Source organism: Brachypodium distachyon, chromosome 3 (genome assembly GCF_000005505.3).
Source record: "Brachypodium distachyon strain Bd21 chromosome 3, Brachypodium_distachyon_v3.0, whole genome shotgun sequence".
In the NCBI taxonomy this organism is placed as follows: domain Eukaryota; kingdom Viridiplantae; phylum Streptophyta; class Magnoliopsida; order Poales; family Poaceae; genus Brachypodium; species Brachypodium distachyon.
In genome coordinates this window covers 7,828,186-7,855,189 of record NC_016133.3, presented here as the reverse complement: position 1 = coordinate 7,855,189, position 27,004 = coordinate 7,828,186, and the positions used below count along the sequence as shown (strand labels likewise).

General features: G+C 45.3%; 5 protein-coding genes across 5 annotated transcripts; 4 read left to right on the top strand and 1 right to left on the bottom strand.

Moving 5' to 3' along the window:
- The first annotated feature begins 5,323 nt into the window (after window positions 1-5,323).
- LOC100837792 (transcription factor SPEECHLESS) lies at window positions 5,324-8,204 on the top strand. Its single transcript, XM_003571127.4, has 3 exons — window positions 5,324-6,008; window positions 7,032-7,652; window positions 7,779-8,204. Exons 1-3 carry the CDS (start codon window positions 5,565-5,567, stop codon window positions 7,842-7,844), a joined length of 1,131 nt encoding a protein of 376 aa, XP_003571175.1. The 5' UTR covers window positions 5,324-5,564; the 3' UTR covers window positions 7,845-8,204.
- Window positions 8,205-9,378: 1,174 nt separating this feature from the next.
- LOC100831350 (protein THYLAKOID RHODANESE-LIKE, chloroplastic) lies at window positions 9,379-13,313 on the bottom strand. The gene is made up of 9 exons (XM_003572099.4): window positions 12,609-13,313; window positions 11,921-12,023; window positions 11,755-11,820; window positions 11,527-11,601; window positions 11,366-11,440; window positions 11,133-11,213; window positions 10,185-10,364; window positions 9,922-10,101; window positions 9,379-9,813 (listed from the first exon to the last, which is right to left on the bottom strand). Exons 1-9 carry the CDS (start codon window positions 13,214-13,216, stop codon window positions 9,766-9,768), a joined length of 1,416 nt encoding a protein of 471 aa, XP_003572147.1. The 5' UTR covers window positions 13,217-13,313; the 3' UTR covers window positions 9,379-9,765.
- A 1,881-nt stretch (window positions 13,314-15,194) lies between these two features.
- LOC100837489 lies at window positions 15,195-16,752 on the top strand. Its single transcript, XM_003571126.4, has 3 exons — window positions 15,195-15,736; window positions 15,860-16,111; window positions 16,204-16,752. Exons 1-3 carry the CDS (start codon window positions 15,212-15,214, stop codon window positions 16,537-16,539), a joined length of 1,113 nt encoding a protein of 370 aa, XP_003571174.2. The 5' UTR covers window positions 15,195-15,211; the 3' UTR covers window positions 16,540-16,752.
- Window positions 16,753-21,141: 4,389 nt separating this feature from the next.
- Window positions 21,142-21,894, top strand: LOC100826458 (basic blue protein). The gene is made up of 2 exons (XM_003572084.3): window positions 21,142-21,374; window positions 21,457-21,894. The coding sequence occupies exons 1-2, from the start codon at window positions 21,194-21,196 to the stop codon at window positions 21,654-21,656; spliced, it is 381 nt and encodes a 126-aa protein (XP_003572132.1). The 5' UTR covers window positions 21,142-21,193; the 3' UTR covers window positions 21,657-21,894.
- An 828-nt stretch (window positions 21,895-22,722) lies between these two features.
- Window positions 22,723-23,389, top strand: LOC100837182 (basic blue protein). Its single transcript, XM_003571125.3, has 2 exons — window positions 22,723-22,962; window positions 23,071-23,389. The coding sequence occupies exons 1-2, from the start codon at window positions 22,794-22,796 to the stop codon at window positions 23,271-23,273; spliced, it is 372 nt and encodes a 123-aa protein (XP_003571173.1). The 5' UTR covers window positions 22,723-22,793; the 3' UTR covers window positions 23,274-23,389.
- Window positions 23,390-27,004: the final 3,615 nt, after the last annotated feature.

Sequence of the window (27,004 nt, the reverse complement as noted above, 5' to 3'; positions counted from 1 at the left end):
AAGATCGAGACACTCCTGCTCCGTCTACTAGTAGCTCCTGGATCAGGATGTACTGCATGCATTCGCCCCTCCATATATGCATGCAATTTGAATGAAAGGCGTTAAGTTAAATTCGATCGACTTGTGTTTTAGGTCAAGTTTTAGGATGAAACTTTTCGTAAAGTCGAGTATATACCACTGTACTTGTGCGTAATTATATGCACGTACTTAGGCATGCATTTTGGCTGCGGTCAGTGCAAACTTTCGTGCACATATGCCCGTCCCCCACACGGCGCCTTAGCTATAGCTTAGCTAGCTAGCTCTTCTGTACTTCTGTCTCCCTGTGGCGTGTAGCACATGCATTTCTGTGTCACACGGCTTGTCGGTATGCATTTGTTTGAGTGCGAAGCATTCAACATATACTGACATGCCTTCTGATTGTTTGAGCTAGTGTTTTTTTTGTCGATCATTTCAAATGATTATAAAATTTCCACACGACAAAGTTCAATGTATCGAAGACTGTACCATTTATTTTGTTTACAAACAGGGGGTAAACAAGGATAACCCCATTGGAATTCACTCTTAAGAAAACAAAGACAAACAGAGTAGAGTTAATGAGTTATTCTCGTTTTGCTCCTGTTTCTCTCTTAATTATCTCGTTCAACATGCATGTATGCAACTGTTTTGGTCCTGTGTTTTTCTTATCTCGTTCAACATACATGAATGCAGTCTGATCCGCAAAAAGAACAAAATTTAAACACACATAGTAAATAATATGCAGCAATAGTACTTGACTATTTTCCAATTTGCCTACAATCATTTATTCTCAATAAAAACACTTCTTCCTCTGCCTTATTATCTTCCCTGTCATAGGAGACCATGAGGGCGATGGTGGGGGAGGCAGGACGAAGGAGATCACTGAGTCTCTCTGAAAGAGAATGTGAGGGATTCTTACAAAGAGCTAGGTTTTTGATTGGATGGAGAATTTTCTATATATGAAAGGAATCCCTCACGAAAAAATCATATACAATTCAAATTTTTTACTAATCAAACAACCAACATAGGATATATCCCTAAGGGTTAATCCAATCCTAGCTCCAAAATTCATATAAATTAAATTCTTTGAATCAAAGAGGCCCTAAAAATTGGAAGGATTGAGAACAAATGAAAAGCTTTAGCTAGCCTCTAACCAATAGTAGATGGTGATAGTACAACGAAAGACAAACAAACAGATCCGGGACCTCGTTCATCTTGTGCATTTTAATTAAGATGCCGTTTTTGTCTTTTTCCTTTTGGCAAGTTTGCTGTTGATTACGTTCGGCACAGTGAAATGCAGGCACGCATTCAACCGAGTGCACTGCATGCGTGAAGGCTACAATGTGACATGTTCAGGTGAAAATCTGGCTAGGCTACTTTAGCAAATTCAATTCTCCTTGAGGCCTTTAGATTCCTTATAAGATTGCTACTCCTGCTTTATTGCATTGATTAGAATCCTTGAGTTATGGTCCAAAGTAACTTGAATGAGTATGAGACACACACAAAGAGACACACAAGTGAAACTAGAGGAGCACTTTATGAATTTCTTGTAACAAGACAGGCATAAACGGACATGCAAGTGTAGCTAGATAAGCACTTTATAACAACTACTGGTTTATGTAAGACATACACAAAGAGACATGCAATACGGATAGGTGTGCACATTGTTGTTGTTTTCTTTTCTTGGCCCTATCTTGTGAGCATGTAGCATTTTATTGTATAACCAGCTTAATTATTATCTCTGGGCAAGACGAATGTTAGCAGTTTATGCATGCATTCATGTACAAAAAGGTGATAGTGAAATTTAGCTATTTAAGCCAAGGAGATGTTAATCGCGCATGCAGCTAGTAAAGTTATACTTAGCCCTCTAGCTATATAATCTTTTTTTCCTTATCTTGGCCCCATCAATGTTTTCGTCGTTCTGAGACTTTTTTTCGTTTGTTTTCAGAAATTCACATTTTCCTAAATTGAGCGTTGCAGGGGTGCGATGACCACCCGATTTAATAGTACAGACTACAGAGCTGAAGTTCCGGGGTTGCATAGAAAAAAAAATCTGAATCATATATTCATCGTCTTTAATTAACCCTAGAAATATCACTTGTGAATTCTACCATTTTGTAACTGAGTGGTGCTAGCCAGCTAGCTAGCTAACGAGGTTAGGTAGAAGCCAGAAGGCTAGCTCTGTTCCTCTAGCGACAAGATTTACATCGATCTACTATGCACAAAGTTACAAAACTCAAGTAGGTACTCCACCACGTAGGTAGCTGATCCAGCTCCTGCATCAACGCATATATAGATGTGCACCCACATATATACATATCAGGTGCAAATTATAGAGGCCTGTCACAAAAGTGCTAGAGATGCAGCAGCTACATACATATCTGTTGGATGGACGTCGTCCGTGCATCCCGCCCGAGCTAGATGACGATCCTCTGAGAAAAGCTAGCGATTGGTGCAGGGAGTGGTCGCGTACTTGCTCTATGTACCGGCCGGCGCAACGACTCCGTGATTAAATAATCATGCATGCAATGACGGCCGCCCGGGTTCGATCCGGTGATCTATCTCCTGCAACTGCGCGCATGCAGCTCGCGCCAAGAGGTGGATACTCGCCAACACCCATGCAAGCTATGCCTAGCGCGCTGCATCCAATGCAGTCACTCGCTCACCTACTTCTAGCAGCTGGTCTCCATCTCCTCAAAAGAAGAGAAGATAGTAGTACATGTATGGCGATAAGCACTGGGGTGCGCTCCATGTCAGTAAGTGGTTGCTGGCTACTAGCTGCTGTTTCAGCATTGCGCGCGCCTTCGATCAGTACGTCTGTCATCTCGAACGATGCGACGCTAAATGTGTGATAGCTTTTACAAAGTTCTTTTTTTGTGTGCATGAAGTTTTTTTTTAATGATATAGTTATCTTTTTAAGTTTATCTCAACAAGAAAATTTTAGCCGAGCATAGATCAGGTGTTTTGGTTTCTTGCGAAGGAACCCCAGGTTCACCACCGTCGCTCACCTCGTCACGCAATTATCTCCTCACGAGTCAGTTCAGGTTTTCTAATCCGAACCGATCGATCTATCCCTTTGTGACTATATTATGAGCCGACCACATCCTCGAAACGTAGCGCATCGAACCGGTTTTATATTCCTCTCGTTGTTGCGCCACCGTCGTAATCTACTCCATCCCGAGCGCTGGCGTGCACTGACAAACGGGATACCAGGTCTCTAGACCCGTTTTTGGGAGCGCTTCACGCGACTGCTCGTTTCTTTCACCGTGGGTCGTCTACCTTCTCGAGCGGGCGGTAGCGTAACTCGGCGCCGCCTTCAACTTCAGCAACTTCATCAAGCAAGTGCAACAACAGCCATAGCTTCTTTCCTCTATGAACGAGGATTACATGATTTGTGATCTAATCTACTGTTTAGTCATGTCTACGAGTTCATGCTACTATTTGTAATGTTGTCGAATACTTCTATCAGGAGCGCACACACCGGCTTAGCCTGGCTACTCGCACTTGAGCTGGCGTCTTATCGGCCCAAGTCCATGGGAGTCCACAGCAAACTAAAGCCTCAAGCCTAACTCAACCCAAAAGACAGATCTGATAGGTGACGTTTGCTCCACCTTATATGTTGTGCTCGCCACAGTTAATTTCCGATGTGGGACTAAACCCAACAACTTCTAGTGTGTTTGATTTGCATATGCTATAGTTCTTACTGTAGTCTTGATTTATATTCTGCAATTACTTATTAATTTGTCAATCACGGAATTGCTTAATATTTCAACAGTTTCAAACAAAAATACAAAATTAAGGGTGCCGATGTAAACTAGCTATTGTGTCATGACTCATCTACTCCTGCTCTGTACTAGTAGCCACTATATACTCCCTCCCTTTTAGTTTGTAAGACCCATCTAAGAAAACCCCAAGCTTTTAGTATGTAACCTCAAATTAAGGGGACCGATGTAAACTATTGTGTCTTGAGAACAAGAAAACTTTGGTTCCCATTGTGAAATCAATCAATGGTTGAAGAGGACTTGTATGTGCATATGCTTTATTAATGATTAGTCTAGTACCTAACTAGCACTACTTCGTTAAGGTGAATTCGGAGATGAGCCTTACAATCTGAAAGGAGGGAATACATGTTAAATAATAGTCTAATACCCCATCGTTCCAAAAAATAGGGTGCATAGCTTTTGATCAATCATATAGCTAAAAGTACCAACATCTACGATGTCAAATAGGTGTCATTAGATTTTGTAAAATATATTTTCGTAGTATAAGTTTGGTCAAACTTTATAAAGTTTGATAGTCAACATAAGTTACATGCCCTACATTTTGAAAAGGAGGTAGTGCATAAATAATTATTAGTTAGATAAATTATACAACGACCGTAGGAGTTGAATTGATGGGACTAATTGTAATTAATTTATGATTGCTACAATTGATTGAAAGCTTTTCTAATTCACGAAATGAAACTAATGAATAGATTTTTAGTTAAATGTGTTTTCATAATTACTGGGTCAATGATATTGGTCGTGGATAATTAAAACGTGTGTTGTATAACCTACATCATTAAAATGACATGTGATGTTAGATTTAACTAGTTTGATGTTTGAGATCTAATTTCGAATCTGGCTTAGCTCATGATTATAATAGTAATATAAATATATAAATATAGATGTATAAACATCATATTTTGTTGGAGTGCCGCTTAAGTGCCAAAGCGGCGATTCTACCGGCTCCGCTATGTAGCGGTGTGTTCAGAGGCTGCCACGTGTTATCCGCTCAGACCAATACCATATACCATTAAAAAAATATACCATATACCATTAAATTTAGCATTCGCATATCATATACCAATACCATATACCATTGCCTATACCATTGATTATACCATATACCAATGAGAAAATATAAAATGAGTTGGGCCAACCCAACCACGCGTGGCAGCCTCTGCAGGCACTGCTACATAGCGCAGCCGGTAGAAAAGAGTTTCTAGCTTAACTGCGGATTGTTGTTACTATTGTGATCGACGCCTGGGGATGAACAAAAACAAGTAAACTTAAGAAGGTGCAGTTGCCACGCTGCAGTCGATCTTTTCCAAATTTCCTTAAGTTTCATCAAAAGTTTGATACAAAGTTCGTGTTATGTGCAGGTTCATATATGTTTCTGATAATTTTGATGATTTTCCCAAGTGAGCCAATAAACTCTGTCGGACCCAGTCGCCACTATGCATGCATGGCTGCTTCCCAGCCGTCTCTCCGTCTCAAACAAACTCCCAGAGCCGTCGAGCCGTCTTTTCCCTACATTTATGGCCCTTCGTCCCCTCACATGACTATACAAACCTCAGCAACGGTCTCTTCTTGCCTCCTCTTTCTCTCTCTCAAACCTGAGGGAGGAGCAAAAGATTCCTCACTTTTGCAAACATTCTCCTACACTCACGCTTCCACTCCCACTTCCTTAATTTGTAGATCACAAGTACTTCGTGTATAGTAGTACGTGTAGTATACATGTGCTTTTCGCCTTTGAACTTGGCCTCTGTTCGATCGGGTCCATAAACCATGGCCATGGGGGATGACGGCGGCCTGTGCAAGCTCTTCGCCAACGACGACTGCGAGTTCCGGCACGTGTCGGGCGACCTATTCAGCATCCTCGACACGTGGGAGAAGTGCATGAACGGCGCGGGAGAAGGAGGTGGTGGTGCTCCGTGCTCTGCGGCGGCGCTGAGCCCGAGCAGTGTCGTCGTCGTCGATGGAGCTGCGGAGAATAACGCCGTCGTTGGCGTAAGGCCGAAGCCGGGCTCCCGGCGCCGTGAGGCGGCCGATGAGGAGAAAGGGGGAGCTCCGGGGCGCAAGAAGCACAAGGGATCCACCGTGGTCGACGACGGAAGCGATGGGGCGGCGAAGATGTCGTCCCACATCACGGTGGAGCGCAACCGGAGGAAGCAGATGAACGAGAACCTCGCCGTGCTGCGCACGCTCATGCCTTGCTTCTATGTCAAGAGGGTACGTAAATTAATTAATCAATATCCGCATGCTATATATGCATCATCCTCATCCACATTCGCACTTGGTTTTGCTAAGCTGATTAAGTATAAAATAATGCATGATACATCCTCTTGGTTATTTTCGTGTTACAGTCTGTGAGGATTGGCGAGACCTGTCCCCATGCAGGACAACTAATAACAAGTTAAGCACATACATAAATAAGCTTAAGCTTGCATTGATCTAAACTCAAAACAGGCCTCTTTTATAATATCATCCCCGCATTAATTAATTATTTCCCTCATTCCATTTCAAATTTGAATAAAAGTGTACTGCCAAGTTCTCCATGGTCAATCAGTTTTGTCCAAGAGCTAGCTAGCACTGTACCATGTTCCATGTACATGTACATACCTTTCAGCGCTCTATATGTGTTGGATTTGGGGTGATATATGAGTGCAATTTAAATACTGTACACTATACCACTACTATGCTACCTAGCTTGAAGTGTCTATCATCTGCAGGCACATAACTCGTTAGAGCTAGTGGCCATTGACCAATAGTATACCGATACTAGCGCACTCGGTATACGTATCTGTGTCCTGCTTATGATTTGCCTCGATCTGCAGAATCTATTTTTTCTCTCTGGCTCGTGTTGCGTTGTGCGGCAAACAGTTTCATGCATGATTGCTGCATGCACAATGCATGCATGTTCGATACATAGGACAAAGTTACCTATGAATATGAATCACGCTGTAGCTATATATGCATGCAGGTGTAGCGCGCTAGCTGGGATTGCCGTAACCTTGCATCATATGTTACTGATCAAAGCAAAGGAGATCTGTTATCTGACATCTAGAAACACATGCACAGAACGACCTAATTCATTTGGTACATAAGTACTCCCTTCGATTCATATTAATTGTTTCAAATTTGTCCAAATATGGATGTATCTATATTTAAAAAACGTCTAGATACATGTAATATTTTGACATCTAATATGGATCAGACGAAGTAATTAGCTAACGCACATTTAACTAACCGCAGGGAGACCAGGCGTCCGTGATAGGAGGGGTGGTGGACTACATCAAGGAGCTGCAGCAAGTGCTGCACTCGCTAGAGGCCAAGAAGCACCGCAAGGTCTACGCCGTCGAACACGCCCTCAGCCCACGCCCGGGCCCGACGCCTCTCAGCCCAAGACCACTCCTCAAGCCGCCAATCAGCCCACGGCCAGCCGTACCAATAAGCCCACCAACGCCAACCCCAGGCAGCCCATACAAGCCCATACAACGCCTACCGCACTACATCTCGCCGGCCACGTCTTCGTCTTCAACAATATCCCATGCAGCTTCTTACGACGTTATCTCCCCGCGGCCTTACTTGCCCACCCTGGACAGCATTATCACCGAGCTCGCCGCGCAGGCCGCCGCTAGGGCGCCCGGTGCGCTGGGCGGTGGCGGCGGCGGCGCGGGGCTTAATCTCCTTCTACTCCCTGACGTGAAGGTGGAGTTCGCCGGGCCGAACCTGGTGCTGAAGACGACGTCGCACCGGGCGCGGCCGGGGCAGGTGCTCAGGATCATCGCGGCGCTCGAGAGCCTCTCGCTCGAGATCCTCCACGTCAGCATTAGCACCGTCGACGACACTATGGTGCACTCCTTCACTATCAAGGTATATATAGCTTAATTAGCTTAGCTCTTTAATTTGTACAGTTTCCGTTGCAGCTAAGCAAGCAATTTGTGTGGATTATACTAACATACGTACCTTCTTTTAATCTGTTCATTTGTGTACTTGCAGATTGGGATCGAATGTGAGCTTAGCGCCGAAGAGCTGGTGCAAGAAATCCGGCAGACCTTTTTGTGACGTAACCGTATTTTCGGTACCATGCATGCTTAATTAGCTTTAGTTTTGTTTTCCTGGCCTAGCTAGCTAGTTTTAGGTAGCGTAAGTAGCTAGGTACAACTCAGCGTCGGTGCTGCCAGTGCAACTGCGCATGACGAAGCTACTGGTGCTAGATACCGTTAGATTTTCTCGATGTGTAGCAAGGCTAGTTGGAGATCCACGGGACGGTTATTGTACGTATTAATAGTCGCAATCTCCAGGTTTCATGGCTCCGGTCGGTTGATATGTGAGTGTGTTCTGGTGGTAATGCATGTTAGCGTGTGTCTGTCTGTGTTGTAATTGGTGTTTTCCAAAGCCAGAATACTGATGGTCATTTCTCAATCGCTCAATCAACATATATAACCTGCAAGCGATGGAAGTTGTAATTATAGATTCACTCATTTGGGGAAAAAAATTGCAACACTTATTTTGGGAAAGAAGTATGAATTAGTTAAGAAGAAGCGTATGATTCCCCAGGCTTAAGAGTTTTTATACCGATCCAAGAGAAGCCGGGTTTAGGGTTGTTTCCCTTTGAAAAACTGCTCGGATAAGCCGTGCCAAGAGTTGTGTGCAAGCCGTGGTTGGGATCAGAATAAAGCTTGTTGTGGTGTGATTGGGCCGGCTGGAGCATGCTGCTGCGTACCATCGAAATGATCCGTGTTTTGCGCTAAAAATAAGAAATTATTCATGGTGCGATTGGTTGTTGGTTTCCATCACGTAAAACTAAAACCAGTTATCAAGCAATGTATGCCCTCCATCAGAAAAAAAAATGCAGGGTAGTCAAATCCGTGATTTAACAATAGTCAAACAATAAATATGTTGTGCTATTCGAATGTGATACCATTGTACCCAAATTTATGATCAAAATTTAATATCGGACGGTCAACTTTTTTAAAAAAGTGGGGCGTTCTAATCTGTGTGCATGAAAATGATGCACACAATCATCTTTATTATAAGTAAAGCAGAAAATCTAGTTCACGAGTCACACAACCTGGATACAAAAATCAAGCAGGAGGCGAACCAGTAGCACCTTTTGGTCCTGAGTTCGACTCGCGTTGGGAGCAAATTTCAGACGGAGCGTTAAAAAGTCTCCCTCGCGTGGCCTGCGTGCCGCGACGTATGGACCAGCAGAGTGTTAAAAAAAATCAACCAGGAGAATCTAGAATCTCGTAAAAACAAACAAAGCATACAAATATGGACACAAACTTTGCGTACAATAAATTAGATACTTTAATTCGATACAAAGTTTGGTGCACGGCTTGCAAGAACTTGAAGAGCCTGATGTGTGCTCCTAACAAGAACTAGATGAACCTGAATCCTGATGTGTGTTGCTGACCATCAAGCTAGTTCCTGACGAAGAAAACGTTGGGTGTAGTATGGCTTACGGGCCTCTGTGTCGGAGGAGAATTAGTCGGTGAATCTCCGTGAACTCTCGGCAAAGACCTGCAAAACGAGCTTGTACTGACAGTACTGTATTTCCCTAGGTGGTTCACCATATCCGGGTTGAGCGCTGCCGTCATCGAGGAAATTATTATTTCACACAAATCTGTCAACATCTGTAGTACAGAAATTGAAGTAGGCACTGGCAAGAGCTTAATGTGCTGTGATCGCGAAAAACAAAATTACGTAGGACAAGTAGTACCGAGACTTGTAAACTCTCGGTTCTAGTAATCCCGCATTTTTACAAGAACAAAAAATAGTACCAGAACGCATGATCACTGGATTATATATATGTACTGCTTGAAAAACTAGCCGCAACAAGTTAAGACTACAATGCAGACATCATACACCTTTCTTGAGACGTCGGTGTCTTATGAACAGCTCACCGTCCTCTCCTCTAGACCTTGTTTCTTGTATATATGCCTCCAGGCAGTGGATGAAGTCGTCTTGAAAAAACTCATCCTTAAGGTGGCGAAGGCCAAGGGGAGGTTGGCGGTTTGAGATCCGGGTACTGCACGCACACAAAGGTCAATTAATGAGCATGCCATAATCTTTCAGGTGCATTTGTAAATGTAGGAACGCAATGAAGCTGTGGTGTAGTAAGCAGAGTATCTCTTACGTTTGCATATGGGGAAAGTGGTCTGGGCTTTGCAGGAGGAGGTTCTGGGACGGCTTCTGCTACCACCGGTGCCGAGTTAACTTCTGCAGGGGATTCGGTTCCTGCAGTCTCGGCCTTCACCTCAGTCTTACCCTCAGCAGCGGATGGGGAAGGGGTTGACGGTGGTTTGAGATCGGGATACTGAATTCCAGATGCAGAACGGTGAGAATGGCGGACTTGTCAGGTTCAATTGTGTACTTAAATGACAACGAAGTATTGCTCACATTTGCAAATGGTGAAAGAGGTCTGCTTGGCGTTTCAGGAGGCGATTCTGTAATGGCTTCTGCTGGGGTTGCTTCTGCCACTGGTGCATCAGTTGCTATGGCAGCAGCTGGGGCGGCCTCTGTTGCTGCTGGCTGGCTCTTAACATCACCAGATGAAGGCAGCAAGGCCTGCCCGATTTCCTGTATATGATGGGAAGGCACTTTTGGTCAATAATTAACAAACTTTGGTATGGAAGGAAATGCGAGTTAGCTCATGTTCTGAAGAAAGGCATCCCAAGCCTTATTCAAGTTGGACCCAAAAAAAAGAGTTGGAAATGGTTTCTGAAAGTTTAATTTCAAGGTGTCAACCTGGCAGGGTTGACATGTGAAATGGCCTCAACAAAAGATTGCAAATATGTGCATAAAGCATTCAGGCAAAACAAACGGAATTTCCATACAAATTTTGCTTATATTTGATAGACAACTTTTAGTTGTACCATATGCATCTTGCTTGCCTTAGAAGAAAACATGATATTCAGTTGTATCTGGTACATTAATATGGTCACATGGATAGTTGGCACTTGGCAACTAGGTCGTGATTATTTTAGGGGGAAAAAATAACTGTTTCTATTTACAATAATAAACAAAATAATCACTAAGGAAAATCGTGCGTAAACCCAAAAACAAAATACATGAACCATAAAAAGAGCCGACAATGTATCGGATGACCTTTTAGAAAAAGTTCAACTCAACAGACGAATGCTTCTAATCTTGGGTTTTGATTGTCTTTAGACGTACAACCAAACGATAATGAACAATACGAACATTTCTAGGGCATGCCTGCTGACTACTGAGCACTTAATTAAACTTCATTAACTGCTTCATGCTGGACCCAACTCAAGAGGATAACGTGGATTCATTAAGCAATACCACATTTAACACTAAACATCCAAGAAGATGGGTAACTACCTTAATTTCATCAACAAGCTCCTTTGGAGCAATCTTCTTGTTAAAGAAGTCATCAATCTGTTGCAGGGTCTTCTTTCGGTCCTGTGAGCAGTACAAATAGGTTAAATAGTTGGTGTTCACACATGTCTCAAAAAGAAAGGTTAAATAGTTTTCTGATGGAAATGTCTTTGGTATAATGGAACAAAGTTGGTATTCATCTCTGAAGTTCAAAGAGAAGAGAATGAAATAAGCACCTGAGCATACAGGAGCTTGCTTGTCACCAGCTGGATAACGGCAGCTGACCCCAAAAACTGTAGCACGGTTTCTATCTACAGCACAGATTGTACATGATTTGATAAAAATAAACGGAACCAATTCCTGAAGACACGACAATACATCAAGTATTATTACTAACCTCCGTGTAGGCAACTATTCCCAAACCAGTAAGTGCAGCAAAAGCAATTGTGACAGGCAAACCTTCTGAACCATCCTATAAGTTTACACAACATACTCAGCGTTGAACTGTCACAGAAATCTAAATTAACAAGAGTATGGCACTGAGTCCATATGATACAATGAAATCCGATTTAAACAGAGTAAAGCTGTAAAGGTAGATTAAAAAAAGGTCAAGTTAACAACTTACTCCAAATAAATCACCGAGATCAAAACTGAATCCCTTCCTAGGAGCAGTCCAGGGAAGATTACTGCTCTGCAGTAGAACACTAACAAATGGTGACATTTGGCAGCCCGAATATAAATGTTAAATACTATAGCTTGCAGTGAAAACAAGCTAGGTAAACCATAAATACCTGCCATCCTCGAGGACCTTCCGCACCATCCTTCACCGCAAAAGCAGCTTTGTAACCATTGGCTGTGACAAGCTCGGCAACTAGCTCAGAGTTCCCATCAAACCTGGTTTCCATTTTATTACATAAATGTTTGCCAAGGACAAAGAAATAGAATCGTGTACTGGCGACGAAAGAATGACAAGTCAACTATTATTTCCAAATTTCTTATGATAAACATCAGCCTGTTCTTCATGGAAGTTGCATCTCCCTTCTTAAAAGGCGTAATTGGTTTATATTTACTTAGTAGGCGAAGAACTATGTCGATTTTTCCTGGATGAAAACCCATCTGTTCTGTTTTTCTCTAATGACTTACTGTTCTATTAGCCACATCTTGATGAACTGCCAATATGTTGCTAGAAGAAACTTCTAAGGTACCATTTAGAAGCATTGGCTATGTGCTAAGTACTGACAGTATCATCGTCGATGAGCACGTGTAAAATGGATTTCATCTACTTTATTTTAATTTTGAAAACTTAACACGAAAATATTCCCACTTGTTTGCTACAAAATGTAGAGAAATTGCATTTTTTTTCGAATCGGAATTTGCTTTTCTTCCCCTGACAAGAAGTTAAAAACTTAAGCACAGAATTAGTGAACACATAGAAAAACCAAGCACATTGCAATTGGGAACAAAATTGAAGCTCCTCACTTGTCAAGGATGATCAAGGTGGTGTTCTCGGGGTCCTTGAGCCTGAGCTGGAGCTTCTTCAAGAAGCCGTTCTTGTCCTCCCCATCGTAGGGCACGGCCACCGCCTTCTTCTTGGCCTCCCGGATGTCCGGCGAGCCGACCTCCCGGGCGTCCTTGAGCGGCCTGATGTCGACGAGCTGCGCGTCGGGCTCCTCCAGCAGCCTCTGGTACGCGGCCTTCCCGGACACGGTCCCGTACGGCTTGCTGGAGCCGCCACCGAGCACCTGCGCGAGGACCAGCGGGACGGCCACCACGGCGAAGCCCGCGGCGACGACGAGCGGGTTCTGGGCCACGAAGTCCACCAGCCCGTCGAGGCCCAGGTCCGGTAGCGCGAACCCGTCCCCCCCGGCGGTGTCGGTCGAAAGCCGCAGCATCTCATCGTAGGAGAGCGGCTCGGCGAGTGCCGCGCCGCCGCCGCCATTCGCGAGCCCGAGCGCCGCGGAGAGCCCCGCCGCTAGGCCTGCGCGGAGGAGGCGCCTATTAGTCCTCGCCGCGGGTCTCGGCCTCCGGCCTCGGGCGCGCGGGGGAGTCAGCGCCGTTGGCGCGGCGGAGGAGACAATGGCGGCCATTGCATAACCGGTTGGCCCTCCGGCCGGCGATGTCTGCGGGAGCGGTGGCGCGGGGTTTAGGAGGCAACTGCTAGTCTGTTTGGTGGGCTGGAACGGAGGAGCAGAGGTTCCTGCGGGGAGATGAGGAAGGGGGTGAGCTGGGAGTGTCCAGCCAACGGGAGAGCGCCACGTGGATGAGGAGATCAGACTCGTGGCCGTGCGAGAGGCTGGGATTGTTCCGGGGTTCTCCATCACCGATCGCTTTTTCGCTAGCAGGAGTGTAGTACGCGACGGCCCCTCCGCACGCACGTACATGTACGGTACGGCGGCGCGCCCGTGTGTCAGGACATGCGGGAAAAAGAATAGCAATGCAGGGATATTTCATAATCGGTTGTTTTTTTAGTTCATATCAGTTAGCTATTGGATCTTGATATATTGACAGTAGTTGGGAGATGAGAGGATGTGGATGATCGGCATGTACACAACGGTTCTGAAACATCGACCGAAATTTGAGTCACATTCTTAAAAAATCAGGCAACTGAGAAATAACAACACACTTTTCTAATTTTCTCCTTTAGTTTACGGAGAGTGTTAATTTATAATTTCCATGACGATAAAAGTGTAGCACGTATATGTTGGACTGCCACGACACTCGAGCATAAAGGAAATCGATCAGTATGTCGGAATTAATTTGAACCGTTCATTAGGCACAAATTAGTTGTTACTCTCTGATATACTTCAATTTAGATGTATGATGGAGTATAAAGAAAGAAATCGAAGTTCCAATCTGCTGGTTGACCTGCTGCGCGTCGAGATACTAGCGCTCGGATGGCGACACGAGCTGGGATGGAGACGACAACCTGGAAACATGAGGGCCCCGGCGCGTGCAGGGAGGAAGGCGGCGGCCCGATCAGGAGTACTGAGTGAGAGAGAGAGAGAGTATCGGTGGAATTTTAATACTTTGTTTTCAAACTTGTACTCATGAAAATGTGAAAACTCAAAAATAAGCCCTTACCTAATACTTCCCCGATCTTAAATCGTTGTCGTTGTTTTAGTTCAAATTTGAACTAAAACTTTGAACTAAAACAACGACAAGAATTTAAGATCGAAAAGTGTACATATTTAGTCTATGTGAAGGTACGATAAAATCTGCCTTCTGAAGACCTGCCTCCGAATGAATAAAAGAACACAAAGCAATTATGTTGTAACGAACATAGGTGTTGTGAGTGATCGAGTGTAAAATAGCAGTGGGTACACTTCCCAAAGTGCGGGTTGTCATATTCGGAGTGGAGGAGGGGCAGCAGCAGGTCGGGGCACGGGGCTGGAAGTGGAGCAGCAGGTTGGAGGAAGGGGAAGGAGAATGCCTGGCTCGCCCTGTACGTGAGAGGAGCTAGGGATTTAATCCCAATTCCTCTGGCTATTTTGCATTCTGACTTTTTTTTTTCTTTTTCCTCTTCCATAAGTTGGTCCTTTTCTTCTTAACTTCTGCCCTTGATGCCTAATGTGCAAGAAATAATGCACAGATCGTGAATTTGTTCATTTGGTCAAACATTGTACTTATAAGATTCAGATCTGTGGCAAATTATCTCTAAAAGATGCCAAAAGGTCAATTAAGTGAGACAAAAATCCCGGTTGACACCATAAATGTTTATATACTGTGTAATATTTTGCTACATGAGTACGACTGAAATATTGTAATGTTTGGAAGAACAAAAATTAAGAGACCAACGCTATATCGATGCTGTATAAATATATTGTGTGGCAACCTTCGATGTTACGACAATTGAATAAACGACATTGGAAATTTCAAGGATGCAACGTATCGACTAAAACCGTACACTACTCCGCGGCGCGCAACACCCACGTGGTTTGACTCACGCGAGAAGTGGCAGCCGTCTGGTGCAGTCCAGAAGCAGTCTCAAAGCTAGTTTACTCACCCAATCACCCCACGACGAATCAGAGCCCGACTCGCGGGTGCCTTACGCGGCGCAGCATGCACGCCGCCACGTATCCGCCATGGCCCCTTGGCTTCATCCTACACATAAACACCTTCCCACCATCGTCACTCCAGAAGTCCAGATCGCGCAGCGACGCAGCGTACGTGTCTATCCACCGCAGGAAACTTTGTTAGCTAGAGGCTGCTGCTGTAGAGCCATGGTGAAGCTGGCCACGGCCCGGGAGTGCCGGGCGTACAGCCTCGGCGCCGGCGGAGGCCAGACGCAGCAGGCCAACCGGCGTTGGGAGCACATCAACGCCGGGGTGTACGTCTTCGCGGCTTTCCTCCTCGTGTGCGGCTTCCTGGCGCAGCTCTGGCCGTGGGCGTTGTCCAGGAAGTCCGGCCTCGCGTTGGCCGTGGTCGGGCTGCTGGGCGTGCTGGGCGTGAACGCGCACGACCTCCTGGCGCACGTGGCCGGCGTCGACTACAACCTCGGCCTCGCCGGGCTCGACACCCAGTTCGCGCTCGTCGAGCTCGCCGCCCCCGCCGTGCAGCTCGCCGGCGCCGCGCTCACCCTGGTCGCGCTAGTCTTCTTCGAGATTCAGGTCAGTTTAGTATAATTAGTAGTAGCAGCACACTTTACGAACTGATCTAGATTAGACATTAGAGACGGAGTACATGTTGTGTTTTACTACTGTCTAAGTTAGTGGAATGAACATGTATCGCAGATGGAGAGAGGGTACCAGGGCAGCCTGGAGAAGCACGGGCTGAACCTGCTCATCGCGGGGCCAGCGCTGTGGTGCCTCGGGTCGATACACAACATGTGCCAAATCTACGAGCGGGCAAACGGACACGTCCAGATCCTCCAGAAGAGCGTGCAGATCCCTCTGCTGCTGGGGAGCACGCTCTTCCTCGTCGGCGGCGTCGTCAACCGGCACGACGTCCACAGCCGCTCCTCTCCTGGCTCCACTGATCTACTGGTAATTTATCAATTCGAGAAAGTGTGTATGGCGGAGCCTCACCCGATTCTTTCTGCATTTATATGTAAAGCTCTGTTCTGTTCTGGATGCAGGGAAGGAGCTGGCCATGGTTCTGCCTGTCCGGGAGCCTGCTGTTCCTGGCCGGAGGGCTCCTGAACCTGCTCAAGGTGATCAAGGTGCAGCAGATGGACGGCCGGGGCCTGGAGAAGCTGCGCGGCGGCGCGCAGGAGCGGCTGAGCAGAGAGAGGGAAGGGAAGGTGCCGCTCATCCTGGAGGAAGGCCGGAGGAGGAAGCAGCAGCAGCAGCAGGCAGCAGGCAACGCAGACGACATGTGGGCGCCGCGCCACGAGCCGAGGGCTGCAGCCGTCCCGCCGCCGCCGGAAGGGTCTTACAAGGACGCTCTTGTCAGCGGCGGCGGCGGCAACTAGCTAGCTTATTAAAGCGTTATTTTGCCCGTGGAGGATCCGAAATAAGAGACGTCACCTGATGACCTGAATCAAATGTGGCGTGGCATCATGCATTTACAGGACGATTTCTGTATTTTTCGTGTTTTCTACATCTGTCGTGTAAATTATCTGGACTTGGTGTTTATCGCCCTAGTTATACCTGTCAATTCTCTGGTTTAACGCGTAATGAAATAAGACCATGCATCTACGCGCCGAGAAGGAGAAAGTGGCGCTGGCGCCGGCTCGCTCCTTAAACCTTCGTACCGCTCTGTGCTGCCCTACTCTGTTCTTGTCATCAGGTCGCAGGAACCCTGTCTTGCTTTGTAACAGACTAACAGTGGCGCGGCTAGGTGTGAAATAGGTGATGTGTAACATTGGCAAGTGTTTTAGATAGTACTTTGGATAATATGGATATTTATGTGATGACATGTATCTTGTTTGGACTTAGTGCTTTGCTAGTGGTGTGTTGATCCATTAGTTTCTTCTGTGAAAACATGGCGTGAGTTGTGTGAAACTTACCCTGAGTCAAGTCGTGGACTTGTGCTTGTACTGTTTATTTGTGTGTTCGCTTTCAGGTGTTGCCGGAGCTAGAGGAACGTGGTCGATGACGGGATCGAGGGACGAAGCTTGGGAGAAGCTGAGGTCGAGGATCAAGGTCATGCGAGACGTTCGTGCGAAGGAACAATGGAAGTGAAGGCTACCATGATCCGGGAGGGCACCGGTTTGTCGTACGTTGTTTATACTGGAGATGTACGGTATTGGAGATATTCGATGCGTGATGGTCGAGTTTTGAAGACATCACAAGAAGAGTTGATGGCATGGAGTGGCATCGACGTGAAGATATGTAGGTCCAGTCGTGGCTGGATGAAAGCTGTTTAAAGATTAAACAGTAGCGTCATCAAGATGGCGTCGGATGGAAAAGTGGTCCACATGAAAGTTGTGCGCGTCGTCGAGACGAACAACTTTGATTTTGGAGTTGTCTCAATCCGAGGTCGTATGTGGGCCCCACGGGCAGAATAATGACCGGGACAGAGGAGTTCGTGTTGGATTTGGACTCGGTTTAGGGTCGCGAATTTTCCCTTATAAATAGAGGGCATTCTAGCTAGGGTTTTAGTAAAGACGTGAGGGAACTCAGAACTTTGGATCTAGATCAATTCTTGGAGATTTCTTGGATGCATGGTTGCATCTTTTGTAATCGATCGAAATCGTTGCAATAAAGAGATTCGTTGGCGGTGTCATCTCTGTTCTTCTCGGATCTTCGTGAATTCTTCGTGCTAGATCTTTCTAACACTTTGCTGCAGGTTTATCACGAGTTCATAATACTTTTCTGCAGGTTTACCACGAGATCAAGGAAGATCGCGATTACTTTATCTTTCTTGTTATTCCTCGAAATCGATTATAGATTAATTCTCGTAACTTTCTATCAGCTGTTATTGATTTGATCATATCTTTTGATTGGTAAGTCCAATTGAGCTGATTGTTGTTGCGTTGGTTATATAATTTCAGTACCTTTCTTTTGCATACTCATACGTATTTTTTGGTTCATCCAACCAAAAGTTACGGCTGTTTTACTATCACGGACAGAAAGGTGATCTAGGGTTTGAACTTTCGGGAAAAGTTTTAATTTGCTTCCGTGCAATCATTCACCCCCCCTCTGATTGCCTATCTCGATCTCACACTAGGAGTTGAGGAAAATAAAAGTGGACTCTCCTCAAAATTTAACTTTGACAGTCAACTACAAACAACAACAAATACTACTCCCTCCGTCTCATATCAAATGACTCAAATTTATCCGAATATGAATGTATCCATACCCAAAAAATGTCTAGATACTATAATAAAATGTCACTTAATATGAGACGAGGAGAGTCTATCGCAGGAACTACACCAATATACGCTAGAAAGACTATGCAGCTAGAAATTTTTGTCGAATATATATTTAATGTTGTACCATTTGTATAGCATACGAATTGCGCATTATTGGAATAATTAGGATCTGTTTGGTTGCTGTGCCAGGAAATATTCGAGCGGGGCGAACCATCTTTTTGAGGGTTGGTTTGTCAGAGCGGCAATAAGCCGAGCAACCATCAAGTTAATGCTAGTAAAATTTGGGGCGAACCATCTTTTTTTGCATTTGGTTTGTCAGAGCGGCAGTGAGCGGAGCAGCCATCAAGTGAATGCTAGTTAAATTTGTTGCTCCGCTCCACTCGCCAACCAAACATATCCGTAGTTATCAAAGTTGAATATAAGTCGATTTTCCTCTGACGTGTTCTTTCACAAAACATTTTTTTTGGAACTCTTCACTAGCGCCTTTACATTATAGGGCAGTTTGCGAGAACGCTCGCGTGGGAGAGGTGCCATCGTCCATTGCGGCAAAGCTAAAAAAATTCTTGGAACGAGCCTTTGAGAACTCTCAACGAAAGTTCATGAAGTTTCAAATAACTTAAAATTTTATGAAACATTCAACTAAAATTGTGAACACCAGACAAATTTTGGATGAACTTCCTAGTTTTTTTTGGCGGACTTTCAACTGGCTTGAGGAACAAAACGCAACTCTCAACAAAATTTAGGGGAACCAAAAAGAACTGACTTGATGCCTAATTTTGAGGAACTTTGAACTAGACGGAAACACACATAGAGAGAAAGCAACTTTCAACTAAAATGAGAAGCTTCCAATTAAATTTAGGAATCTTTCAACAAAAAACAAGTCTTGCGAACTATTATCAAGAATTTGAACTAAAAATAACTAAAATATGTGCAAAGCCACAAATTTAATTTATGAGAAAGTTCAACTAAATCGAAAGTGTAGTTGAAGTGGAGCAAAGCGTCGTGTTGAAAGGCGAGAGACAAGCCTACAACATGCTCACCATCACGGCGTATGCAGACAAGATAGAACTGCAAGGCCAAAGCGTGACGTGGAGGCTATGCTCCTAAACCGACGGTGTTCCGCTGTGCATCACAGTCAGGGAGGCTTAACAAAAACAGGGAGGCCATCAAGGAGTAGCACGAGAATATGTTTGCTGTCGCAGGCAATATACTATCAGCACAAATAGACAAGAGTGGTAGAGCGAGAGGAGTGAGAGAAGGGCACCGTTCATGCCTTATGTGATTCTTGTGTTTGCATTGTTTTTGATTGAGTTTGGATATAAATTTTGTACATTAGTTGAGACACACTGGACATATACATATATGATCACTTGCTAGTTAACTACTCCCTCAGTTTCATAAAGATTGGCGCGGTTTGAACTCCCTCCGTTTCATAAAGATTGGCATGGCTTTGAAGTCGCCAGTTCAAAGCCACCATTCTTTATGAAACAGAGAGAGTAGTTAAGAATAATTTCTTAGCTCCAATGCGAGTGTTTCACGAGCGTGATTACTTAGTGGACGCCCATCTAACGCAGTTACTTTCCGATAGTTCTGATTGGGAAAAAGCACTCGTGTAGCGGCGGCACTTCTACCCACTTAAACTGTTGTGCCATCAGTCCCACAAAACGTCACAATAAATTCACAAATTCTCATTCACGGCCTCTTTAAGTTTTTTTTAAGTCTGGAGTTTCTAGTAGAACCGTTAGAACTTTTAGAAAATATCAAGAGGTTTGATAAATTTCTGGAAGCTTTCAAAGTTTTTCCGTGAGTTTCACATTCATAGCTTCAAAACAATATCTGAAAAGTTCAGTACACAATCTGAGAGCTTTCAAAAAAGAAGTGGAACTTTCGGTAAAATTTCTTAGAGCTTTTGTAAATTTCTGAGAACATACAACAAATTATTGGAACTGTCATGTGAGAGCTTTCAACAAATCTATAGAACTTCCAATAAAATTTCCAAAACTTAACAATACCTTTTGAAACCAAAAAGCACAATATTAAAACTTTCGGCAAATTCCTAGAACTTCGAAATTAGAAAATCAAAATAAGACTTCAACTTTGAATAATGAGAAAATCCCGAAAATTGTTGCGGCAATGGCTCTCGTAGCTGGAAGTGTCGAGGCGGCGTGACTGCTCTGCGGCTGGTCGGAGCGACAATGGCTACGTTCCGTGGCTGAGCGTGACGGTGGTGGCAGCTCGTGCTGGCGCTGCGAGAGGCGCTGCCCTGGGAAGGCCGCCGAGCACTCTCTCTTCCTCTCCCTTTCGCGAGGATACCGTCTCCCTCTCTTAGCTCTCACAAGTATGGAATGGAGACAGGGAGGGAGGATAAGGATCGAGGAGTGGATGGATGAGAAGATAAGGCGTATGTTTATGGAGTATATATGTAGCTAATGAACTGTGCGAACGGTCCAACGTAAATGGCTTCCCTGACAGAGTCTTAAGTCTTTCCGGATAAACAGATAGACATTTTTTTTTTCGAAATAGAAGATATTCTTCGGGCCTCTGCATCAATCGATGCACACAGTATTTATATTATTAAAGACCTAATATAAACAGATACACATACCATATATAGATATAAATGGTCTATAGGAAATTCTTTATGCAAGCTGATAAACAGATACCATATATAGAGATATGACGCAAGCAGCATGCTAGGCCTATGGTGGCTCTGTTATAAATGGAGACAACTATCTCTGAGTTCTCTGGATCATTGTTGTGTTATGACTTTGAGTGTTAACCGAGATACGAACAAGGTCGATCAGCACCCATGGCACGGCAAAGCACTGGCTCCGTCGTCGTCAACATGCTGCTTCTAGCCTTGTGTTGCGCCACAACCTCCATCGTCCGAGGCGACGGCACCGAGTGGATCGTCGGCGGCAACAAGGGGTGGACCTTCGGCGTCGCCGGATGGGAGAACGACAAGCACATCCAGCCCGGCGACAAGCTCGGTGAGTGATTAATATAATCGTCTTATGATTAATGTTGTTGTTTGAGGACGTACTGATCGATGTAATTGATGGATGAATGCAGTGTTCAAGTACGAACGGGGAAAGCACAACGTGGCGCAGGTGGACGTGAGAGGGTACATGGAGTGCAAGGCCCCCGAGGGCACCAAGATCTACTCCTCCGGCAAGGACACCTTCGAGATGCCCGGCGGCAAGGCCTACTGGATCTGCACCTTTCCTGGCCATTGCGAGAAAGGCATGCGGATCGGCATCCCGCCAAGATAAATTGATACATAGTCGTGAGTCCAAGTAATTGGACAGCACAAATCACTCTAGAGCACCTAATAAATTGATGTTTTTTTCTATAGCAGCCTTATCTGTAAAAAATTAAGTGTCGAAAGCGATCCGCTTAATTAAATTCTCTCGATCTATCGCGGCAAGCCGCTAGCTGCAGCTGCTGGCTTGATTAGCGGCAACAAGAAAGTTACCTCCGATCCTGATTGTGAATTGCTTGCTACTCCAGTTTATCGTTCCATCCATCAGCCGAGTGAAACCATCTTCGGTGCTAGGATCCTACCATGCAAATGATGAAATCAGTGCATTCAGTTATTTCGGTTACTGTTTAGAGGTCAATACAGTTTTTATATTTCGGTAATAACCAATCAATTTTGGATTAGTTTCGGCAATAACCAAATTAACCAAGATGACGCCAACTTTTGAGCAACATATAATTTTTTGACACATGCTTCGTTTGTTACTTCCATCTAACTCGGAACAACATTTTTTTTGAGGAACAGGAAAGCTTTATTAACTTGAAGTATGGGGATGCAAATATGATCCGGCGGATAAACATGCTTCGTTTGTTACTTCCATCTAACCCTTAACAACATATAAGTTGTTGCTTTTATATTATATTACGACCATCCAAGTGGGTTTTTGTTGTCCGATCGGAAAAAAATTAGGACCCATAAACTACATCAGTATTGAGCTCAAAACCAGGCTTCTGAGCATGACTCCATCCACCAGGGTTCAAATCTTGATACTCACAACTATAATGGATATATCTGAGAGATAGCCAGAAATATCTTGAATTGATTTGGGAAAATAAATACCTACCTCCTGCAGCATACTCAGATATGTTCGGTACAATAATTAATGATGCGAATCAAGTGGATTTATGCTCATCCATTTCTCGCCTCTTCAAATTGGTCATTAATGCAGCATATATTGGATATCGTCATTGATGTTTCATTAATGGAGGCGCATTAACAAGGGCTGGCCTGGATATCCTGACCATCCACTTTAAGCCACTATAAATAGAGAAGAGCTTCACCGGAAACAAGCCATCGCAATACCAGTCCATAGTGATAAAAATTGGATCATCGGACTCTTTGGTTAAAAAACACTAGATCATCGGACTCCATGGCAAGGATAAGCATTGGCACCATGGTTCTCGGGCTGTTGATAGCCATATGTTGCACAGCCACCATTGCCCACAGCAAGGAGTGGACCGTGGGCGATGCCAAGGGCTGGAGCTTCCGCGTCGCCGGTTGGGAAAGTGGCCTGGCAATCCACACAGGCGACACACTTGGTGAGAAGAACAGACAAGATTAATTGATTATTAGCCATTCTTGATGTACTATATATGGATGAATTAATGTTCTGATTTCAACTTTGTTTCTTGAATTAATCCGCGTAGTGTTCAAGTACAACCCGAAGGAGCACAACGTGGTGCAAGTGGATGAAAAGAGCTACAACGCGTGCAGCGTCTCCGGGCGCCTCTCCGGGGATTATAACTCGGGCAATGACCATATCCGGGTTGGCCGAGGCAAATCCTTCTTTATCTGCAGCTTTGCCGGTCACTGCGAGCAAGGCATGAAGATTGCCATCACCCCCGAGTAGATAGATACTCTGACCGAGATCCATCCAAGCATTCTCTTTCTCCTATACATGTTTCTGTATTCTGTTTGGAAGTTGGAGCCGATTGAAGAAATAAAGGGATCCCAGAAATAAATTGATGATTGTGTTCTACAAAAGTACTACTCCCTCCGTCAAACGAAAAAAAATCTTAAGTTTGTCAAAATTTAAATGTATATGCATTTGACGAAGGAAGTATGTAGTTGCGTCTTCCACATGTCAGTTTGAGAACCCATCATCTATTTTAGATCTCTATCTAAAGCGTGAATTCTATTTTTTATCCCCTATATATTTTGGATTTTGTGACCCAAATAAACAGTTTGGCAATTATACAGGAGTAGCAGATGGTAAATACAATGATACAAACATGTTAGACTACACTACCGTACAATATGAACCATGAATCATGGGGGAAAATAATCCTAAGAGACTTGGTCTCTCCTCCAGCTGAAAAACCATGCCAATCTTGTGATGTTTCCACTGGCAGCTTCGAAAATCCTGTGGATAGAAGATTTGGAAGAATTGACATTTTGAAGCAATTATGTACATTGGTGTAGTCGTAAGTTTTTTTTTTTTAGGAATCACCGGGGGGAAGTCTCCCCACCTGAATATATTACTCAAATGGGCCCAAGGGGCAATACAAATTGCCGGAGCAAGTACAAAGGAAACACAAAAACCAAGTACAAGATTACAACACAACACAACACAACAACAACCTCCTAAACATTAACTGATTGAGTGTAGGCGAATGCCAAACGCAGCACAGGTCGTGTCATAACCATGAACATGGTAGCACTAGCAAAAAGGGAGTTGGTTGTCGATGGCAGCACAAATGCCAGAAGACAACACAAAGGAGCACAAACAAGGCTACACCATGAGAGCTCAAGAGTAGCAACACAGAACCGACAGACAAGCCCGTCACCCCACACCGAACAAAGGAACTGCACTATCTCCGATTTCACGCCTTCAGAGCTTGCCAACAAAGGACGGCTGACTTGGCAAGGGGCAAGGAAAATGCGCCTTTGGCCTTTCAGAAGGAGCTGACTTGGCTGTGTGCATCAATTGATGCAGAGGCCGGGGATCATTTTTCCTTTTCAGAAAAAAAAGAAGGAGCTGACTCAGCTGAGGGGTACAGTCACACCGTATTAACTGTTAAGTGTGTTTACACTCCGATAGCTGATAGCAGCAAACAAAGGAATAACTCCAACTATTGGCTACCGTTAAGCAATTCCTTTTGTCACAGACAGCAAGTTGTAGTTTTCCGTGCTGTTTATTGTACATTCCCCGAGGGTATCGGAATAATTGGGTAGCGACGCAAGCCCATCAGACAAGTGAGCAAACAAATCAGCCTCCAAATTTTATATTCTGTTGATCTGCTTTGCCAGAAGATTTGTTGCCGTCATGGCTCGGATTTTATCAGTTTTATTATCCAGCAGAATCAATTAAGGAGTATTTGGTTGGAGGAACTAGGCAGATGAACTCAACTCATGAGCTCATCTACAAATAGCACGAGCCTTCCCAAAGTTCAGTTCACCTATTTCGATTTTCGACCCGAAATATTCCCGTTCCACAATGATGGCACGCACGGTAACCAGCGCCTTCCTCATCTCCTTCCTCCTCGGCGTCGCCCAGTGCCGCGTCCTTGGAGCGGAGCCCTCCACTACTGAAGGCACCTCTTCCGTCATGGGGGCCCAACACGACGAGCTGGGCCTACCCAAGCCCGCAGCCGCGGACGCCAGTGCGCAACAGAGGCGATTCTTCAGGCGAACCGCCGGTTTTCGGCAGGAGAGAGCTTCCTCCGACTCTCTTCGTCCCGCCGTGCGCCACCGCCACCATTGGCGCAGGGATACAACTACCAGCTCCGTTTCGGCGCATCGCCGCCGCCGTATTCGCACTCGCACCAAGGCTTGCTCTCCTCTCGTGCATCGCCGCCGCCAATGGCGCGCTACCACCACGACCACGAGCAAGACATGGCACGCGCAGGGGCCGGGGTTCAGTTCCACATCGAGGCCTCCGCCGCTTCCGTGCACCGCCGCCGCCATTGTCATACTCACAGCAGCAGCACGTGGAGGAGGCCGAGGAGAAGGGCGGTTTGGTGAAGTGGTTCATGGACCTCGTGAACCAGTTCTAGCCGAACTGCATGGGCTAATTGATTCGCTGTTTTATGTTGGCTTCGAAGCTGCTTTGATCACCCACGGGCCACGGCTACTGGACACAGTGACAAGGGTGGCGTGTACGCTTCTACCTTGTCGATCTGGATCTACGGTTTATGCCTTTCGAGTTCATGTTCCCCGCGTGTTGTGCCTTCGACTTATGTAGCACTATACGTTTACGTATTGTGTGCATCTGTACAAGTAAATCGTTAGGTTGATTAATAAAGAACGCGGCCACCAAGCTAATGTTGGTTAATTTAGACTTCCTGGCGATAGATCTTGGAGTAGTTGAACCCCACCGCATGCATGTCAGGGCTTTGCCTTGGAGTAGTTTCTTGTGCTAAATAACTATCAATCCGAAAAGGTGAGTATTTCTCGCCCTCACAGCGCGCCACATTAGCAACTGCCTATGTAATTTGCGTTTTCTCAAGTGCAGGGTTTTTTCAGTGGCCCGCTGTCAGCGCCTTGCCCGGGGCGGCGCTCCTTAGCGTGGTTTACCCGCTTTGTCGTCCACACGGGGGCTTTTTCCCCGGGATGTCTCCGTTGTTTTACGCGCCTATACAAAGGGTGTGGGGTGGTGCCGTTCGGGAGCGTCTTGCCGGATGTTGTTCCGTTGTTTTTTAGTTCCTGTGCATTTTCAGGGTAGCTTGGACACGTGCTCTGTCCATGCCTCGCTGGGCTGCTTCTTCTTGCCGGCGGTTCATCGTGGCTGCTGCCGTTCGGAGTGGCACGCAATCGAGTGCCCTCCGCTAATGGTTTCCCGTGTCGGCGTATATGGCCGTGCACAGTCGATGGTGTCTTTTCTCCGGCTCTTTTTGGGGTTACCGCTCGTTGCGTGCTGCGAAGGTGCTTCTCGTGCTCGCTTGACGTTGTTTTCGTCGTCGAGCCAGGTGGTCGCCGGTGGGTGCTCTTGGGTCTGTTGCGGTTGCCGTTCTTCCTTCTTTGTGTTTGGTCGTAGGGTGGCCTCTGTCTTTGATTTCTTTCGTTGGTGGTTCTGTTGTTTTTGGCCGTGTTGCAGGTTTGTGTTCTTCTACGTCTCTGCTGAGGTTGTGCCTGCGAGGTGGAAGGTCGAGAGCGGCGGTTGCGAGGAATCATCCACGTGTGCCCCGTGTTTTGTTCGTTTTGTGTCATGCTTATTTGCTGTGCGCTCTACCTTCCTTGGTTTGCTGGTTACCAGCCGCCGTTGCGCCTGGTTGTCCCTTCTCTGATTTGGATCGCGGAGGCGTTGGTTCGGCCAGGGTTGGCGGTCTCCGTCGTTGCTCGCATGAAGTTCTGTTTTTGTTCGTTGCTCGCATGAAGTTCCGTTTTGTTCGTTTTGTGACGTGCCTATTTTGACACAAGAGAACCTGTATACAAGAGAACCTGTATTACATATGTTTGACTCAAATACTATCCTTAACCACTAAGCAAAATTCATCTGTAACTCTACGTACAATATTTGACATAACTTCAATGGGGAGAGAGAAATTGATTTAGGGTTAGAGTCTTGGAGGTAGACGGTAAATCCTTATTTGCCATCCCATCATCTGACAACGGACAGTTGAAGAATATCAAACTTTTGAC

Bases quoted from the DNA above. Each gene is read 5' to 3' on its own strand.
- LOC100837792 (XM_003571127.4), top strand. From the start codon at position 5,565: ATGGCCATGGGGGATGACGGCGGCCTGTGCAAGCTCTTCGCCAACGAC. The intron at 6,009-7,031 runs GTACGTAAATTA...AACTAACCGCAG, and splicing joins CTTGCTTCTATGTCAAGAGG to GGAGACCAGGCGTCCGTGAT. The intron at 7,653-7,778 runs GTATATATAGCT...GTGTACTTGCAG, and splicing joins TGCACTCCTTCACTATCAAG to ATTGGGATCGAATGTGAGCT.
- LOC100831350 (XM_003572099.4), bottom strand. From the start codon at position 13,216: ATGGCCGCCATTGTCTCCTCCGCCGCGCCAACGGCGCTGACTCCCCCG. The intron at 12,024-12,608 runs GTGAGGAGCTTC...AATGGAAACCAG, and splicing joins ACCTTGATCATCCTTGACAA to GTTTGATGGGAACTCTGAGC. The intron at 11,441-11,526 runs GTTAGTAATAAT...TCTGTGCTGTAG, and splicing joins GAATAGTTGCCTACACGGAG to ATAGAAACCGTGCTACAGTT.
- LOC100837489 (XM_003571126.4), top strand. From the start codon at position 15,212: ATGGCCCCTTGGCTTCATCCTACACATAAACACCTTCCCACCATCGTC. The intron at 15,737-15,859 runs GTCAGTTTAGTA...CATGTATCGCAG, and splicing joins TAGTCTTCTTCGAGATTCAG to ATGGAGAGAGGGTACCAGGG. The intron at 16,112-16,203 runs GTAATTTATCAA...TTCTGGATGCAG, and splicing joins CTGGCTCCACTGATCTACTG to GGAAGGAGCTGGCCATGGTT.
- LOC100826458 (XM_003572084.3), top strand. From the start codon at position 21,194: ATGGCACGGCAAAGCACTGGCTCCGTCGTCGTCAACATGCTGCTTCTA. The intron at 21,375-21,456 runs GTGAGTGATTAA...GGATGAATGCAG, and splicing joins CCAGCCCGGCGACAAGCTCG to TGTTCAAGTACGAACGGGGA.
- LOC100837182 (XM_003571125.3), top strand. From the start codon at position 22,794: ATGGCAAGGATAAGCATTGGCACCATGGTTCTCGGGCTGTTGATAGCC. The intron at 22,963-23,070 runs GTGAGAAGAACA...TAATCCGCGTAG, and splicing joins CCACACAGGCGACACACTTG to TGTTCAAGTACAACCCGAAG.